The 18,531-nt window shown below is 41.7% G+C and overlaps 1 protein-coding gene across 1 annotated transcript in view; it reads right to left on the bottom strand.

Annotated features, from left to right (window-relative positions):
- The window catches only part of PPIH (peptidylprolyl isomerase H), a 58,588-nt gene that overhangs the window by 17,818 nt on the left and 22,239 nt on the right, over positions 1-18,531 (bottom strand). Inside the window, exons 6-8 of the mRNA XM_089659390.1 lie at positions 14,576-14,668; positions 9,233-9,320; positions 5,035-5,075 (exon numbers count right to left, since the gene is read on the bottom strand). Of these exons, the coding sequence (XP_089515516.1) occupies positions 5,035-5,075; positions 9,233-9,320; positions 14,576-14,668 (222 nt within the window). The remainder of the gene's footprint in view (positions 1-5,034; positions 5,076-9,232; positions 9,321-14,575; positions 14,669-18,531) is intronic.

Below are 18,531 nucleotides of genomic sequence, written 5' to 3'. Positions count from 1 at the left end.
AAGTTTTGCCTATAGTTCTACTTTATGCTGCTAGATAGGAATGTATATTATATTTACTTTTGTTAAAAAAAAACAAAAAACGTTAACATGTTCTAAGCCAAACTGATGTCATACATCCCAGAAGTCAATGTGGGCATTTTATTTCTTTAATCTGGAGGAGGGTTTTTTTCTTGGCTAGGCACACCCTCCTGCATGCATGCCTGAGCTAATGGCAGCTGGATTCTAGGAAGTAAATGCTACATGAATCATTTGCCCTTACACAAGATGGCCACAGCTAGTAATGCTAGCACAGTGTTTTCAAAGCAATTTCTCAAAAAAAAAATAAAGCATGGAGACATGGATGGGGGGAGTTTACTTTGAATATTAAAAATTAATGTGTTACTAAACTCAAGACCCTGCATTCACTACATCTGTCTCCCATAGTACACACATCATATAAATGCAATTATTTTAGTAAATATAAACTGCTAAACACCTTTTCTCATAAGCAGTATATGGGAGTCTTGTGACTTCTATCAGTGCCCAGCTGAGCACTGGTTAAAATCTGTAGGAGGAGTTTTCATTCTGCTCTGACTGTCTTATGAGGCTGCATAACCCCTGACCCTCTCTCTGTACAGTGCTGATTTGACCTGTGCCAATCACATGCACCCTCCCAAAGTAAAAAAAAAAAAAACTCTAGCCATACACACTAAACTGAGCATGTGCAGAGCGACTCCTAGAGCTCTGTACTATCAGCAGCTGGATTGGGGACAGTAGAAGTGGAGAATCAGAGAAGACAGGATCAAAAAGCCTTTTTACACAATGTGGATTAACCCCTTAGGTTCCAAAGTGAGTATAACAACCATGCTTTACTGCATATATAGACTGATTTTACTATTATGGGTTTAGTAACACTTTAATTAGTGTTTTCAGTTTGTGATGCTTAGATACAGTTGAGTTAGGCTTCAAGAACTGGGCAGAGCCCCAGAAGAGGCAAAGAAGACCCTATGGGGTTGATTTGCTAAAACTGGAGGACTCAAAATCTGGTGCAACTGTGCATGGTAGCCAGGGGCGGACTGACAACTCATGGGGCCCCCGGGCAATAGGGGATCATGTGGCCCCTGTGTCCTTGCCCAAACTCAAAAAAGCCTATGAAAAAGGTACCAGGGGCATCTCATAGGGCCCCCTACTGACCCCGGGCCCTCAGGCAGTGCCTGAGTGTCCAAATGGTCAGTCCGCCCCTGATGGTAGCCAATCAGCTTCTAGCATCAGCTTGTTCAGTTAAGCTCTGACAAAAAGCTGGAAGGTGATTGGTTTGTATGCAGAGCTGCACCAGATTTTGCAGCTTTAGTAAATCAACTCCTATATCAAGTCTAAAACCCATCTGGGAAAAAAACATAAGTATTAAAAAAACTAAAGTATAATAAATGCATGCTTTGGGAGGGAGCCCTACGTTGGGCTTCAAAAGAATTCTGCTGGCATTCGGCTGTCTACTGCACTCTAATTGCATAAACATGGCAATACTTGTTCAAAGAATGAATACACTTTCCTAGTTAAAACTGACAGATCAGTGCAAATGATATGCTTTTTATCTGTCACAGGAGAGTGTATACATCTCTAAATATAGTATTGGAGCTACGTAACATATTAAGTATTAAGCTGCTATCACCATCCAGAGCTAAAGAAAGCCCATTCAGTGCACTTGTAACTTGAGGTTTATATAACCTCTGCTAGGTAGGACAGCAGCCTCTTGATACATGTCTGTGCAGTACAGTCTCCAGTGTACGGGGCTGCGCTGGGATCACAAAGAACGCAGTAAATGAACCAGGGAACACACCGGCCATCATTTTCTCATTCTCAGACTTCGGCCTTTCTGAAGCCGAGGATACCGGTACCTATAGGGATTTAGGTAAAAGTGAATCCAGCTGCGCAACATGAATGCCAGAATGGAAATTAGATCACTTCTACAGAAAGCTGGATAGGTTTCAATGAAAAATGCTGACGTTTGCCTGGGATGTCAGTTTATGTAAAGCTGTTCGGAGTAAAAATGGCACATATTCAAATCAAACAAAAATTAATTTGCTTTTTAAGCAAAATAAACAAATTCCCTCCTTTAGTACACATATCAGCTGGGGCTGAAACACTCGAGAAAGATCACTTTATGTTGCCTCGCATATTCATGACAGTCATTACGCTTTTATTCTGGCCAGCAAGTGAAATTGCTAAAGATCAGCAGAAAGCGCTTGGAATGTGATAACTATTAACTACTTTATTATCCTTAGTCATAAACAATTTCCTTTTATGAACAAGGTGAGTATTTAATGAGCTTATTAAGGGTTCAATTAAAGGGAAACAAATGATTCTGGTCAATTTTGTTTTTGTTTTAAAGCATAACTATAGGCAAAACTTTTTTTTTTAAATTTTGGATAGCGTAATGCAGGCTATAGACGGGTCGAAAATCGGCCGATTAAAAAAAACAAAAAAAAAAAAACAATAATGAAAAAAATCGGTCGTTCAATAAGCCGACGTTACCACCAATGGTAAAGAAAAAAAAAAAAAAAAAAAAAAAAAAAAAAAAAAAAAAAAAAATCGGCTGATTTTTGTCCCGTCTACGGCCAGCATTTAATTACTTCTGTGCCTTGCAGAGCACTCCGCTATTATATTTGACATGAAAAAGTATTGCAGTTGCAACAATGTATCCATTTCAGATACAGATGTTTTTATTCGGATACAAATAGATACATTGTTGCAGCCGCAATACTTTTTCATGTCAAATATAATAGCGGACTGGAATTCTTCTTTTTCTTCTTCTTGCAGGTCACGGCTCACGCGCAGATTTTTTATCGGTAAAACGATCGGCCGATTTGCCCATCATTGCCGGGAAAATCGGCCGATTTTTTTCCAACTTTACCGATAAATAAAATGTGCCAAAACCCTGAAAAACGGCCAACCAATTAACCCACTAACAGTGCGAAAATCGGCTGATTTTTTTTTCAGCCGCAAAATCGGCCGATTTTCGACCCGTCTATGGACTGCATAAGGGAAGGTTATAACCCCCAGCAGATTTTTTTTTTCTGCCATTATGTGTCCCACTTCAGAGATTTCCCTTCACTTCCTGTCCCATAGCCAAACAAAGTGAGAGGAAGTCCCTGGGAATACCTTGGGGAACCCCAGGTCACCAGAACTAGTGTCCCCATTGGAAGATTTCCCCTCTATTACTTTTCTGGGGACAACCCAAAACGTGTGATGTTCTTTACTTTCACTTTCAATGAGAATGGTAAACAGGACACATAGAGGGTGAATCTCCCTAACGTGTGCACAGACAACAATAAAATCTGACAGGGTTCTAATCCCTCTCCACTCTATTCATAACTGAAAAAAAAGTTTTGCTTTTAGTTATATTTTAAGATTTACAAGTTTATAACATTTTGTATTCATTACTTGCATATCATCTTCTTGCATGGCTGGTTAGTCCACCCTTTCAAAAAAAAAAAAAACCCCAAAAATATGAAATAACATTGTACACCATGTCCACCTCCAGGGTCTCTGTTGTATGGCTTCAGTCGATCCTGAATACGGCAGCCAGACTCATCCACCTTACCAACCGCTCCATTTCCGCCACCCCCCTCTGCCAATCCCTCCACTGGCTTCCGATTGCCCAACGGATCAAATTCAAAATCCTAACACTGACGTACAAAGCTGTCCATCATACTGCCCCAACCTACGTCACCGACCTAATATCCAAGTACCACCCAACAGGCACTCTCCGCTCCTCACAAGACCTCCTTCTCTCTAGTTCCCTGGTCTCCTCCTCCCATGCCCGCCTCCAGGACGTCACCCATCCTCTGGAACTCCCTACCCCAATCCATCAGACTATCACCTACTCTCCTCTCCTTTAGGCGCACCCTGAAAACCCACCTCTTCAGGGAAGCCTTCAGGGAACCCACCCCCTGCTAAATCCCGACCTCCTCCACTCTTCCTACCACTCCATCCCCCACAGCTTTTCCTCCTGTACCACTATCCCCTCCCTCCTAGATTGCAAGCTCCAAGGAGCAGGCCCTCAAACCCCTCGTGTATCGCACTGTATTGTTATTGTAATGTCGCATGTTCTGTCTCCCATTGTAATGTACAGCACTGAGCAAACTGTTGGCGCTTTTTTACTGTATAATAATAATAATATTTACACTGCGGAGAATGAGCTGTCAGTGCCCATGCAGTGGGTGCAGTGGCCTGGGGATTTAAAATACCTGCCCTTCTCCCCCTCCTAGCTGCGGCTCTTCCAAGATGGATCAAAGCGATTCTCTGTGCTGGTGCTAACCGCTCAGAATCACTCCGATACATATTCTAAGCCCTGCAGAAAGAAGACAGAGAAGAGCAGGGATTTAAAATCCTTAGACCGCTGAACCAGCTGTGTGGTCACTGACAGCTCATCACCCACGGAGAATGCAGCGGGGACTGGGGGAGGAGTGTGTAAATTCGCCTTTTTATTTTTTCTGAAAAGGTGAACTTACGCTTTAATTCAGGGTGATTTATGAAACCGTGCATACAGTGTAAACTGAAACTTCATACTAAAGACACATGAACTGGGAAGGGCATCCCTTCCATGAGTCATTCAGCTGTGCATTCCAAATACCAGATCAAAGCATACCTAGTCACAGCACAGTAATAAAATGAATTAGGGGAAATTATAAAGCAGAGCAGACACTGCATTCATAGTCCCAAAGCCAGTGGAGCACTAGGCACATCTGTAATATAAATCAATATGCTTTATAAATTAACTTCCTATTAAGGGCTCATTCACATCACATCTATTAAAACTGCTAGAACAACGCAGCCTCAAAGCAAGGGCATTTAGAAAACAATCTAAGGTGACAGGCATGCTGTTAAAAAATTAGATGTGCAAATATTTTCTGAAGTCCTAAATCTGAGCTGCTCCATGCAGCACCTCTTCTCTGAAACCAGTGGGAGAGAGAGAGATTTTAGAGCACAGAGTCACGTGACAAGAGGCTGCAGATCACTTTAGGTTACAGTAGAAAGAACAGTGCAATGTTTTACCTCAATTTTCCTCATTACAAGAAGTCCATCAATCACTTTACCTGTAAGCAGAAAAATAAGGAAGATGATATCTTAACATGTACATTATGTTATACAGAGTACATTTGTGCACGGTGATGCAAAGCACTTTCGTATCAATGGAAACGGATCAAAGTAACTGCAGGCATGTTTTACTCTCCTCCGATTCGAATGACCCATTGACCAGTATGGAAGCTGGCCATGAAAAAGCAGATCAGATCACTTGGCCCAATCTTGTCTAGACCAGCATTTAGCCAAATAAGTACCTGGCTGCTGAATCAGAATCTCCTTCTGCTTAATAAGGTCCAAAGGAAACTAAAGTGGTTTTTAATAATAGGTTTATGAATTTATATGCAAACATATGATTTTTATTATTTGTATAAATAAATATTTAATACAGTGAATTCATGCTTTAGTGTGTGCAATGCTTGCTGGGGCTTTCATAAAAGAAAGCCCAGCACTGGCTATGCACTTGTTACTGCTCCTGAAAACGGAGAGCAGCCTTTCTCAACCTTTTACTCCAGAGGAAATCCTAAAATAATTTTCAGGTCTTGGGAAACCCTGACAAAGACCAATTAATAGTGAGTCAATGGGAAATGGCCATTACATTGGGGATCAATTGGAAGAATGCAACCCTTACAGTGGTGGTCAGATCGCTACTGTTAAACACAGCTAAAAAAGAAAACAAATATATACAATACACATTTCTATTCTGCTTGAGTCTTTGGAGTACTGTTAGTTCACTAGAGGAACACCACCCTGCCTGATAATCTAGAAGTCAACATGTGTCCATGTTCAAGGTCCCATTGGGAGTGCTAGAGCTCCAGTTCGACAAAAGTATACTTTAAATAATATGCACTATAGGTGCCTGTATTAAAGACAATAATGGTTTATTTCCTGAACAGTGGTTCACTTTATAAAGGAAACTGTCACTTCCCTTCTTACTTGTGCCATTCCACTCTGCCAACCAGTACTGGAGGCTGCTATAGTCCCACTTGAAGCCCGCTTCATGGGCTGACGCTCGTTCCAGAACAATCCATACTTGTGAGAGGGTTAGGTTAGGGCTGTTTATCCTTCTTTAGCGGGCAATAACGAATGCTTCCAATGCTGGAAAGGCTCATTAGTGCATATATTGCAATGGGACTAACAGTCACATACAAAAAACATGCAGCACTAGAGTATAAAGATCTGTCTCACGATAAGGTGTGACCACCTAATTAGGTATAAACGCAGCTAGCATAAAGGTAATGGTCTAAGCAACCAATACTACAACATTCTCATGGTTAAGAAGGTGTAAATGGTGATATAGGTGTCAAAGTCAATATATCATAGGAATGACGTAAATAAATCTGTGACATCTGTGGTAGGAAGTGTGGCTGTAGAATGCACTAACCGGATAGCGCAGATATTAGCACATTAGAGTAAAATGACCTACTCCTGGTCAATGGATCAGGGAACCTGCCGGAGTGGTGGTCGTCTCTGCTGTGGTCACCAGAATCGTCTGCGTCCTCTCCAATTATGGAATTCCCAGGTGTCCAGTGGAATAAACGATCATCCAGTATGTAGTGGAATCCTTATGTCAGCAACCTCCAGGGGTGCGGTGTGCGCTCAAGGAACAGGAATCACCTTCAGGGCTCAGAAATAAACCCAAAAGAGAGGCTTCCTATCGGAATCTCTCTAACGCGTTTCGTGGCAATTGCACGTTGTCACGAAACGCGTTAGGGAGATGCTACTTTACTTACCACTACTACCCACATGGTCTACACCTTGATACGGGCGGCCATCTTTGGAATTGTGTATTGCACCATGTAAGTGCTTTATTTGTCTATTACTCCTTAATAAAAGTTATCACACTATCGGAAGCCTCTCTTTTGGGTTTATTTCTGAGCCCTGAAGGCGATTCCTGTTCCTTGAGCGCACACCGCACCCCTGGAGGGCGCTGACATAAGGATTCCACTACATACTGGATGATCGTTTATTCCACTGGACACCTGGGAATTCCATAATTGGAGAGGACGCAGACGATTCTGGTGACCACAGCAGAGACGACCACCACTCCGGCAGGTTCCCTGATCCATTGACCAGGAGTAGGTCATTTTACTCTAATGTGCTAATATCTGCGCTGTCCGGTTAGTGCATTCTACAGCCACACTTCCTACCACAGATGTCACAGATTTATTTACGTCATTCCTATGATATATTGACTTTGACACCTATATCACCATTTACACCTTCTTAACCATGAGAATGTTGTAGTATTGGTTGCTTAGACCATTACCTTTATGCTAGCTGCGTTTATACCTAATTAGGTGGTCACACCTTATCGTGAGACAGATCTTTATACTCTAGCGCTGCATGTTTTTTGTATGTGACTGTTATACCACGAGGCGTTTTGGAGGCTTGCCTTTCATGCCAGCTGCTTTTATATTTTGCTCTAATATTATCCAGCGCTCGTTACACCCCCTTTTTATCTATTGCAATTGGACTGACTGCAGGAAAGTCACAAAATAAACAAGTCTAGGTACAGTCAAGAGTAGACATCCCCACCTGCCATTCTCAAGGGGAAATCTGCCTGTCTATGGCCATTCTAAGTACAAGCTGGCTAACATAGTAGTTGCCCTATAAAGCAGTATTAAACCAAAAAAATATTATATTGCAAGCCTTTCAATTCTTAGATGTAGTGATTAGATTAGTTTCTTTTTTTAGACATTTTTTTTTTCCATTTTACACCTGATGATCTTGCTAGTAAGGGCTCTTATACACCTGCAAATGGGGAGTGGTAAAACTCTGAGGTCAAGCCACATTTTCGCCACCCTCAACCGCTCCCCCTTTTGCTGCTGAGGCAGCAGCCATGGGTGTACCCATGCTGCACCCGCAATGGTTTGTGGGTGCGGTAGCGACCACCAATTGCCACCCATTCAGGTGAATAGGGCTATGCTGCAACTGCCCTTCAACCAAACACAACTTGCAGTTGTCCAGTATTTAGGAGGTTAAAACAGGTGTGCACTGTATCACCTTCTCAGCGCCTCCCTGAAGAGTGATCCAAATGTAGATCACGCTTCAAACAGCAAAACAAGTGAAAACAAGGCTTAAGTTTGTTATATTTCAACTTCCTTTAACAGACCAAGCTGGGAAGTAAAAGTGGCAGTAAGGCCCCTTTCACACAGGCGTTCCGTTTTTCATCTGTCCATTTACGGATGAAAAACAGACACCAATTTATTTCTATGGACTAGCGGATGTAATCGGATGATCATCTGTTTATATCCGTTAATGTTCGCATCCGTTAACATTAGTTTTTTTGAATGGAAGAAAACCCTATTTTTCTTCCATAAAAAAAAAAACAAAAAAAAACGGAACAGACGAAAAATGGATGTAGACAGACAAAAAAGGATATAAAAACGGACAATAACAGATGAGAATGGACGAAAAACAGATGGAAACTGTTGAAAAATGGATGAAAAACTGATGTAAACTGATCCATTTTTTCGTTTGACTGAACAGATGAAAAAAAACCAGAACGCCCGTGTGAAAGGGGCCTTAAAAGCTTGAGACAAACCATTTACTATTAATTGGGGTGCTACAATGGTCAGCTTTTAGTCATCTATGTAAAACCTTTATCCAAAAAAGAAAAAAAACAAAAAAAAAAAAAAAAAACAGTTTCTGTAACTGCTTAAAGATTGTTAGCATTAGTTCAGCTGTAAATTGTTAGTCAAGTCCACGTAAATCTGCAAACACTACCCTCTCCATAGATTGACAATCCTATCCAAAAGGTGTCTCTGCTGCTTCTTCCCCAGAGTGGGGACAACCTAAAATAGGAAGTGCGTTACTGGCAGGACCACCAGTTGAAAGTAAAAGGAAAAAAGCCTAAAAAGAGAGAACTAATGCAGCCACAACATTTAAGGATTGGTAACCTGTACTTGAACACATTTTTTGTTTTTTGGATTTAATACCACTTTAAACCTCTATAATGCAACAAAAGTACTCCTAACAGCCAGTGCGGCAATACCACTCATGGTACATTCTCCTATAGAGCCTGCATACTGCTTCTCCACTCAGCCAATTGCTGAGACTACAACAGCTGTATTGTAGTATGTGCACTACAAGAACATGCATTGTTCCAAGTCTCTAGAGAATGTAATGTGTTTGTGTGGCCTGAGCTATTGTGTAACCCAACACTCACCAAAAACCACATGTTTTCCATCCAGCCAATCACATTTTGAGCAAGTGATAAAAAATTGGCAGCCATTGGTTCCGGGGCCGCTGTTGGCCTGCAGAGGAGAACAGAGGACATGATTTTGTGTACAGTAAAAGCAGACACATTATGAACAAAACTGCAGGAGAAGTTTGGATGGTTATCAAAGACCTCTAGTCCATTGATAGGTAAAGAGTATTTCCTGTGACAACATATTTTGCTATGTTATCGCACTATTTACCTAAAAAAGGCAACTGTACATATAAACACAGTTGTATACATTGGTCGTTTAACCGCTTTTATGTCGCCCTATAACAGAAATACTGCTACAGGGTGGCAGGGGTGTGCAAAATTATTTATTTATTTCAGGTACTTCTATAGCGCCGTCAATTTACGCAGTGCTTTACATACATACATATATATATATATATATTGTACATTCACATCAGTCCCTAACCCTCTAGGGGCGTACAATCTAAGGTCCCTAACTTGCATTCATACATACACATACTAGGGACAATTTAGACAGGAGCCAATTAACCTAGCAGCATGCCTTTGGAGTGTGGGAGGAAACTAGAGCACCTGGAGGAAACCCACGCAGGCACAGGGAGAACATGCAAACTCCAGGCAGGATATATATATATATATATATATATATATATATATATATATATATATATATATATATATACATACACACACACACACACACACACACACACGTGATTTTGCATACCAGGGTAGGGTGTGTGCGTTGGTGGCCTCACCTGTCGATCACCAGGTCCTGGCCGGTGATTCCCCGCTGGCACCCAGCGATCGCCATGTATCACCGACGGGGAAAGAGAACTATATGTAGACAATACAGATCTCTCCCCTGTCAGCTCCTGCACGCTGCTTTGCAAGTACGGGCAGTCGGTGAAGGGACTGCTCACCGAGGTGGTCAGCACATGCAGGGCTGACGTCATCTCCCTCACCAAACAGTGCTGAAAAGATCGCGGAGTTCCAAGTTTCTTGGCCATGCTGCCAGAAATATGGTGATGCAAGAAGATGCCATTTTACATTCCAAAGATCTTCTCCCCCTTAGGAGGATCCTTTGCTGGTTTTGCATAGCCTTGACTCTGGAGAAGTCCGGTCCCTATTTATGGCTTCCTGAGACCCCCATAAGGATCAGCATGAACGCGAACATACAAGTAGCGTACTGGTGAGTGCACATCCATATAAGGTGGTGGATTCCCGTGTTGGATCATGAGCACTCTTGAGAATTCCATCTGGTATTGCTGCACATTGTAGTTCCACGAATACCAGGCATTGCTGTGATCTGTAGTGCCATAGACTAGTTATGATCACTACTATTGCTGAAAAGTGCTCACGCACCACTTGGCACTTCTGTGACCTGTAGTGCCACGGACTATTTATATTCACCATGTTCATATTTTAAGAGATTTTATGATTCTATGATTTTATATGATCTGAGATGTTCTATTAGATTTATGTCACTTGAATATCGTATGAACACTCTTATTCACATATGCACTTTATGATTGCCTTTGTCACTTTTGTTTCAGCTCTGCACCTACATTTGAATATGAACATGTCCTATTCATTTCTATGGGTGAGTGGTTCTCACAACAGCCTCTAGCTGCCCAATTGTGTGCAACTCACCCACAGAGAGGTGGAGGATGAAGCGAAGAGAAATCCCACGTGGAACCATTGAAAAGCTAGCTACACTTTTGTGCACAGAGATAACCATCCTTTAAGACACTATAAAAAAAAAAAAACTAAGGTCCTGCCTAACAGAGAGGGAGTTATAGCTGTGAGGGAACCTCCTGTCTTTTTGTCAGTGTTCCATCACCTGGAGATGAAGATACCCTGTGTCCTGGGATGTAAAGAGAATAACTCCAAAATGGCTTCATGCCTAGGGTTTTTTAAAGGCTTTTTTCCTAGCAGGAGAAAAGCAACTTAAGAAAAAACGTGCCAAAGTTGCATTTTTGCAAGCACGCTTAGGCACGTCAAGGGTGTGGACATTTATTTCACTGCCTAAAATATTCATTTATTCTGGCCATTAAAATAAAAAAGTTCAAGTGCTAAACAGGCCTAACGCTTAGGCACGTTTACACAAGTTTGGTGGGTTTTTTTCTGCCAAAACGCTTCCCTCTTGAATACACAAGTGATATATATTTTTTTCTATTTATGCATGGACACATAGGCTAACACAGAGGGGCGTTTAGAGGCAAACCCCCCCCCCCCAAAAAAAACAAACCCCAAACACGTTTTTGAGCTCAAGTGTGCATGAAGCCTGAATGTATTTAAGCAATGTATTTAAGAGTTTGCCTGCAGTCCAGCTATAAAGCTCAAATTGTTTTAGGTGTTTTCCTTGCAATGCCCAGTTTCTGAGCTTTGCCATTCTTATTGTTGACACGTGCAGGGTCTTTTCAGTGATTCAGTCAGTTGCTAACTTAGCAAACAATTTTACGCTCCAATGCCTCCAATTGATGCTAGAAATTTTCATCACTATGAATTTGTACGTGCCCTGAAAGATACAATAGACCTAAAGAGCATAGCTACTCAAGTTGAGAAAAAAGACATGTCCATCGAGGTTATCCATGCATATGATCCAGAGAAAGGCAAAAAAAAAATCCCTTATAAAGCCTAAATCCCTTATTAGCCTTGTCTAATTTGCTCTAACAGGAAAAAATGCTTTCCCAATCCACTAGGACAATCAGATATTCCCAGATCAACATTCTTTTGTGTTGTTTCTTTTAATTAGTACCCCCGTTATAAAGTGAGATCACTGATGCCTATACCAAATTTAGTAATGTCGGTATGAGTCAACTCTAAGACTAATTTGAATAGCTAACCTTTGTTACATGTTTTGAAGGACATAAAAATCTTTTTTAATATAGGTTTACAAAATGTACAAAAATGGTTTAAATATATTGTCCACGTTTTAATAAAATATTCATTAAAACTGTAATTGTATTTGATTATTACAATATGAAAACACATTAACACTGTCACCTTCAAGTTGCCTTTGCATCCTAGAAAATAGCTAAATACGTAGTTTAAAACACATATATTACATACAAGTATTTGTAACACAGTGTATACAATCTTGAGTCAGATGCAAAGGTGAGTGACATAATTTTACAAAGCATGCAGTTATACAAACAAAGCAGAAATCTTAGTGCATTATTGTCAAAATTGTATTTGAAAATAAAAATGGGTGAGTACATACTAAAGAGAGCCAAGGATTACCAGTGTTGCACAAAACCCAGAAGACAGAATGATATTCCAGAAGATAAACTCACAACTAGTGCCAACTTGTTTCGAGGGACAAACCCTCTTATTCAGAGCAAACTTGAGTTTGCTCTGAAGAGGGCATGTCCCTCGAAATGTGTCAGCACCAGTTTGACTTGTCAGGACCTTGTGTGTTCACCATCTGGAATACCATTGTCTTCTGGGTTTTGTACAATGATAATATAACTTGGTTCCTGTGAGTATGTACTCACCCGTTTTTATATTCTAATAAAATGTTGATGGCAATGTACTAGGTCTGTGCACCCTTTTGTTGTGTTTGTGTCATTCAAGATTCCCCGGTCTCAAGAGGGCAGCAATGGTGCAACATTCCTGTCTTGGGAGAGAGCTGATGGTTACCATCCATTACAGTCCATTCTGTTTCCCAAGAATCCCTTAGCACTATGGTGTCAAAGTGTTGCTTTTGGTATGTGAAGCATGCAGTTATGCAGACTCAGTGCAAATGTCCCACCTCCTACAAACTATGTGGAAAAACAGTGAACATTACTAATCACAATAGTGAGACACAGAGCTTGAATTTAATTTCCAGCCAAGATCTGCCATTTAAATCTAGAAATAGAATTTTAACCTATTATATTAAAAAATAACAAGCTGAAAAACACCTTCAAGGGTATCTCCATTTTTTTTTAGTTCTGAATAGAGTGGAGAAGTGGTAAAAAAAAACCTCTTAAAGTGTTACTAAACCCAAGACACTGCTTTCACTGTATCCGGTCTCCCACAGTACACAGAACATGGAAATGCAATTATTGTAGTGCATATAGACTGCTACATAGCTTTTCTCATCAGCAGTTAGAGAAGTCTTGTGACTTCTATCAGTGTCCAGCAGAGCACTGGTAAAGCTTGTAGGTGGAGTTTTCATTCTCTCCTGATTGTTCTATGAAGCTGCAGAACCCCTGACCCTGTCTGGACAGTGCTGATTGGTCCTGTGCTGATCACATGCATCCTCCCAAGACAAAAAAAAACAAACTCTCTACTAATACACACCAAACTGAACATGTGCAGAGTGACTCCTAAAGCTCTCTGCTATCAGCAGATGGATTGGGGACAGTAAAAGAAGGGGAGGATAAGAGAAGGCAGGATCAAACATCCTTTTTATACATGCAGAGAATTAACCCTTTAGGTTCCACAGTGTGTATAACAAGCATGTTTTACTGCATATACAGACTGATTTTACTGTTGTGGGTTTAGTAACACTTTAAGTTTTGCTACTCGTGGTTGCAGTGACAATGTTGCCCAAAAGGGAAGGGGAAATCCTAAGTTGTACTGTTGCAACAGAACCAGAAATAGAGGGAAATGTTCTTTATGGGGGCCACATGTTGACAATGGTCAAATGGAGGATTTCCCCTTAACGTGAAGATATTTTCTCTCACTTCTTGTTGTGTCTGGGATATGAAGTGAGGGGAAATCTCCCCAATGGAGAAAAGACAGCAATAAAAACATAACAATGGTTCTAATTATCCCCCACTCTATCCAAAGCAGAGAAAACAGTTTATGCTGAAGTTCCAACTCTAGGCCTCATTCACATGGGTGCTGTCATCCATCCATAGACCATGAATAGGCCATATGTTTATAGGGCTTGAGCTGCCAGGTGCTGCGTGCAGGCAGCCCATGTAAGTGCATGGGGATGCAGCTGCTGTATAGATGCAGCCACTCATCCTAATTTAACAAGCATGTGGGTGAGTGGTCCAGAATGCAGACAGTGTGCGTTCGGGCCCACACATCCACATCAAGTTAGGACAAGCAGCTGTGTCCGTATAGCAAAGCATCTCCATACACTTACATGGGCTGCCTGCACACAGCATCTGGTGGCTCAAGCCACATACGCAAGGGCCCTGTTACAGTCCAGGGGCCTCAGCGTCCATGTGAATAAGGCTTACATCTGGATATATATATATATATATATATATATAATTTTTTTTAACTGTTGTAGCTCTAAGACGAAAAGATATTTGAGATAAAACTGAATGGCTCTGCTAGCCACTTCAGGATACAAAGACATGCTATGCCCATACATACCATAGACAGCAGGCCAGGAGCCGAGTGTTTTAGTTTAAAGTTCTCATCTGCAAATGGTCCTCTGTATATACTAGCGACTCCGGTGCCATCGCCCTGTGGGAAGTTGAATACAGGATTAAATGAACAGGAGACAGTTTACAAGACCGTCCATTTTTCAAGAGCTTTACATTTGCTTTTAGAATACACAAATACGCTTTTCAACAAAAAAAAAAAATCGGTTATACCTCAAAATATTTCCTCTAGCAGACAATATATTGTCACTGTGGGTACTGTGATCGCACTGTCACCCACAGCTCCCAGTCACAGAGTGGCAATCAGGGGTCGGAAGGACAGAATCCTGATCATGTGATCACTGTGACAGCCAGTCAGTGTAGGATAGGATTCATTGCCCTCTCAGAAGGCAAAATGCACACTATTGTTTCTGGGTCCTACTATAGGTACAAACAACAAATAATAGATAGGTGTTAGAAGGAGATTTTATTTTTAGTTGTTTTTAGGTGGTTGGTGACAGTAATGGCAAGAAATATATAGCAAAGTTTAAAAAACATATTTGTTTTTCTATTTTGGGCCAGTATTCCTTTGAGAAAAATACAAACCAGACCATAACCCCTGCCATTTACAACCAAATGATGGCCATATTTGTCCCGAATAAAATTAGGTATAACATTAAGTAGCTGTTAAGATATACTATATTGCCAAAAGTATTGGGACACCCCTCCAAATCATTTGATTGAGGTGTTCCAATCACCTCCATGGCCACAGGTGTATAAAATCAAGCACCTAGGCATGCAGACTGCTTCTATAAACATTTGTGAAAGAATGAGTCGCTCTCAGGAGCTCAGTGCATTCAAGCGTGGTCCCGTGATAGGTGGTCACCTGTGCAATAAGTCCATCCGTGACATTTCCTGGCTACTAAATATTCCACGGTCAACTGTTAGTGGTATTATAACAAAGTGGAAGCAACTGGGAACAACAGCAATTCAGCCATGAAGTGGTAGGCCATGTAAGATGACAGAGCGGGGTCAGCACACGCTGTGCGCAGAAGTCACCAATTGTCTGCAGAATTGATAGCTGAAGACCTCCAAACTTCATGTGGCCTTCAGATTAGCACAACAACAGTGGGCAGAGAGTTTCATGGAATGGGTTTCCATGGCCGACCACCTGCATCCAAGCCTTACATCACCAAGTGCAATGCAAAGCGGCGGATGCAGTGGTGTAAAGCATGCCGCCACTGGACTCTAGAGCAGTGGAGATATGTTCTCTGGAGTGACGGATCACGAGTCTCTGTCTGGCAAGCCGATGGATGTGTCTGGGTTTGGTGGTTGCCAGGAGAACAGTAATTGCCTGACTGCATTGTGTCAAGTGTAAAGTTGGGTGGAGGGGGGATTATGGTGTGGGGTCGTTTTTCAGGGGTTGGGCTTGGCCCCTTAGTTCCAGTGGAAGGGAACTCCTAAAGCGTCAGGAGTTCCACCTGTGTTCATTTCAGAGATTTCCCTTCACTTCCTGTCCATAGCCAAACCAGAAGTGAAAGGCAATCCCTGCAAATTAAGGAAATCCCTCGGGGACTCCCAGGTCACCAGAACTAGTGTCCCCATTGGAAGTTTTCCCCTCTAATACTTTTCTGGGGACAACTCAAAGTTTGGGATCCTGTTTACTTCCACTTTCAATGATATTGACATACAGAGGGTGAATCTCCTTAATGAGGGCACAGACAGCAATACAAAACTGAAAGGCGTTCTAATCCCTCTCCACTCTGTCCAAAACTTAACAAAAAAAAAAAGAGTTATACTTTAAAATCATTGCTGTGTTAGTTTTCTTTTTTTGGCTTTTTTCCTTTATTTTAACCAGTAAACACACTCCCAGTCTCAGAGTGGCTTCACTCTATGGAGAAGCAACAGAGACACTTTTGCACAGCAGCAATGTCAGTCTGGGGAGGGGGATTAGATATTTAGATGGGCCTGAGCGACAAATTGGAGCCAAACTCCAGCTAATACTTTATAGGCAGCCACAGCAACAGTTTTTTTTTCCTTTTGGTGTAAAGGTAATGCACAGATGTATAAACGCAGACTATGGTAGGCACCCCTGTCAGCAGTAAATGGTCTCAGTCCTCTAACGCCACTTTTCCTGCACAGGTTGGTTCAGGAAGTTAAAAAATATAAATCTTACTGGCAGGATCACCAGGTGAAATAAATAAAAAAGCCTAAAAAAAGGAAACTAATGCAGACACTACATTTAAGAATCTTTAAGCTGCAATATATAAATTATTTTCTTCTAGGTTTAGATGCCCTTGGCTACATTCACATAGGCAGCCAGGGGTGAATAACTTGCTGAGTTCCAAGATGATTAAACGTCTCCTCTGGACTCAGCAACATTCTGTGCTATAGTCACATACACAATGGTTGATTAGGTGTGGACAGTTTGTGTGTAGCCAGAATAAGTGCAAACCCTATTGGAGGCTCTATTTACATATAAACGCTCAGCTGCGGGGCTACATGTGCATAGCAATGGTGCTAACAGACATTGGTTTCTAAGGAGAACAATTGTGACAGCCGCTGCTATTTACACACAATGTGTGCAGGCAGTGATTAAAAAGGATTCTCTTCAATGGACACTCCTGGCTGCCCCTGTGCACCCATGTGAATGTAGCCTTTAAGTTTGTTTCACCTTCCTTATTAACCACTTCCCGTCCAGTATATGTATACAAACATCCTGTATAAGAAGTGGTTATACCCGGATCGTAGCTGATTTGACGCCAAAACACAATATAATACCCAATTTTTGGGTAAAATATAAAAGATGATGTTATGCTGAATAAACAGATACCAAACCAGGGGTAGGCAACCTGCGATTCTCCAGCTGTTGCAGGACTACAAATTTCATCATGCCTCTGCAAGTCATAGCTGTAACTGTCAGTTTTGTAATGTTGCAAAGCCTCATGGGAAATGTAGTTCCACAACAGCTAGAGAGCTGCAGGTTGCCTACCCCTGTACCAAACATATGCTGTAAAATTTCACAAGCCAGTGGAACAGCGACAAACTACGGTACATTAAATTATCCATAGGTGACGCTTGAAAAGCATTTACAGGTAACCAGTTTACAGTTACACAGGAGATCTGGCAGTAAAATTATTGTTCTAACTCTGATGACTGTGGGGTGGGGGGAATGGAGACACTTTAAAATGTGCCCAGCACGCACACTCCGCTCCTCACAAGACCTCCTTCTCTCTAGTTTCCTGGTCTCCTCTTCCCATGCCCGCCTCCAGGACTTCTCCAGGGTGTCACCCACCCTCTGGAACTCCCTGCCCCAACACATCAGATTATCACCTACTCTCCTCTCCTTTAGGCGCACCCTGAAAACCCACCTCTTCAGGGAAGCCTACCCCACCCCCTACTAACCTGCCGACCTCCTCCGCTCTTCCTACCACTCCATCCCCCACAGCTATCTCCTCCTGTGCCACCATCCCCTCCCTCCTAGATTGTAAGCTCGAAAGAGCAGGGCCCTCAATCCCCTCATGTTTTGCATTGTATTGGTATTGTTCTGTCACATGTTCTGTCCCCCTTTGTAATGTACAGAGCTGAGCGAACTATTGGCGCTTTATAAATACTGTATAATAATAATAATGTTTATTTTATTATTCAATTGTTTATTTTTTATTTTAACACAGTACTTTAAATTTTTTTTTATCACCTTTATTGTTATCACAAGAGATGAACAACATCCCTTGTGATAGCATGGGTCGTGACATGTCCTCTTTATGGAGAGATCTGGGGACCGCAGAGCTCTCCTCTGGCCTCCAAAGCAGCAGGATCAAACTAAGATTGGTTTGATCTGCTGCTTCACAAGCCGGTAATGGCATGTAGACAAAGAATCAGAAACCGGAAGTGACAAAAACCTCGTTACTTCCGGTTTCTGACATCACACAGTGAGAGGAACAAGATCAGCTCCTCTGTGTTCGG

The sequence above is a fragment of the Staurois parvus genome, unplaced genomic scaffold, assembly GCF_062004578.1.
Source record: "Staurois parvus isolate SC_StPar_1 unplaced genomic scaffold, SC_StPar_1.0 ptg001151l, whole genome shotgun sequence".
Taxonomy (NCBI): Eukaryota; Metazoa; Chordata; class Amphibia; order Anura; family Ranidae; genus Staurois; species Staurois parvus.
This window is presented reverse-complemented; position numbering and strand designations above follow the sequence as displayed.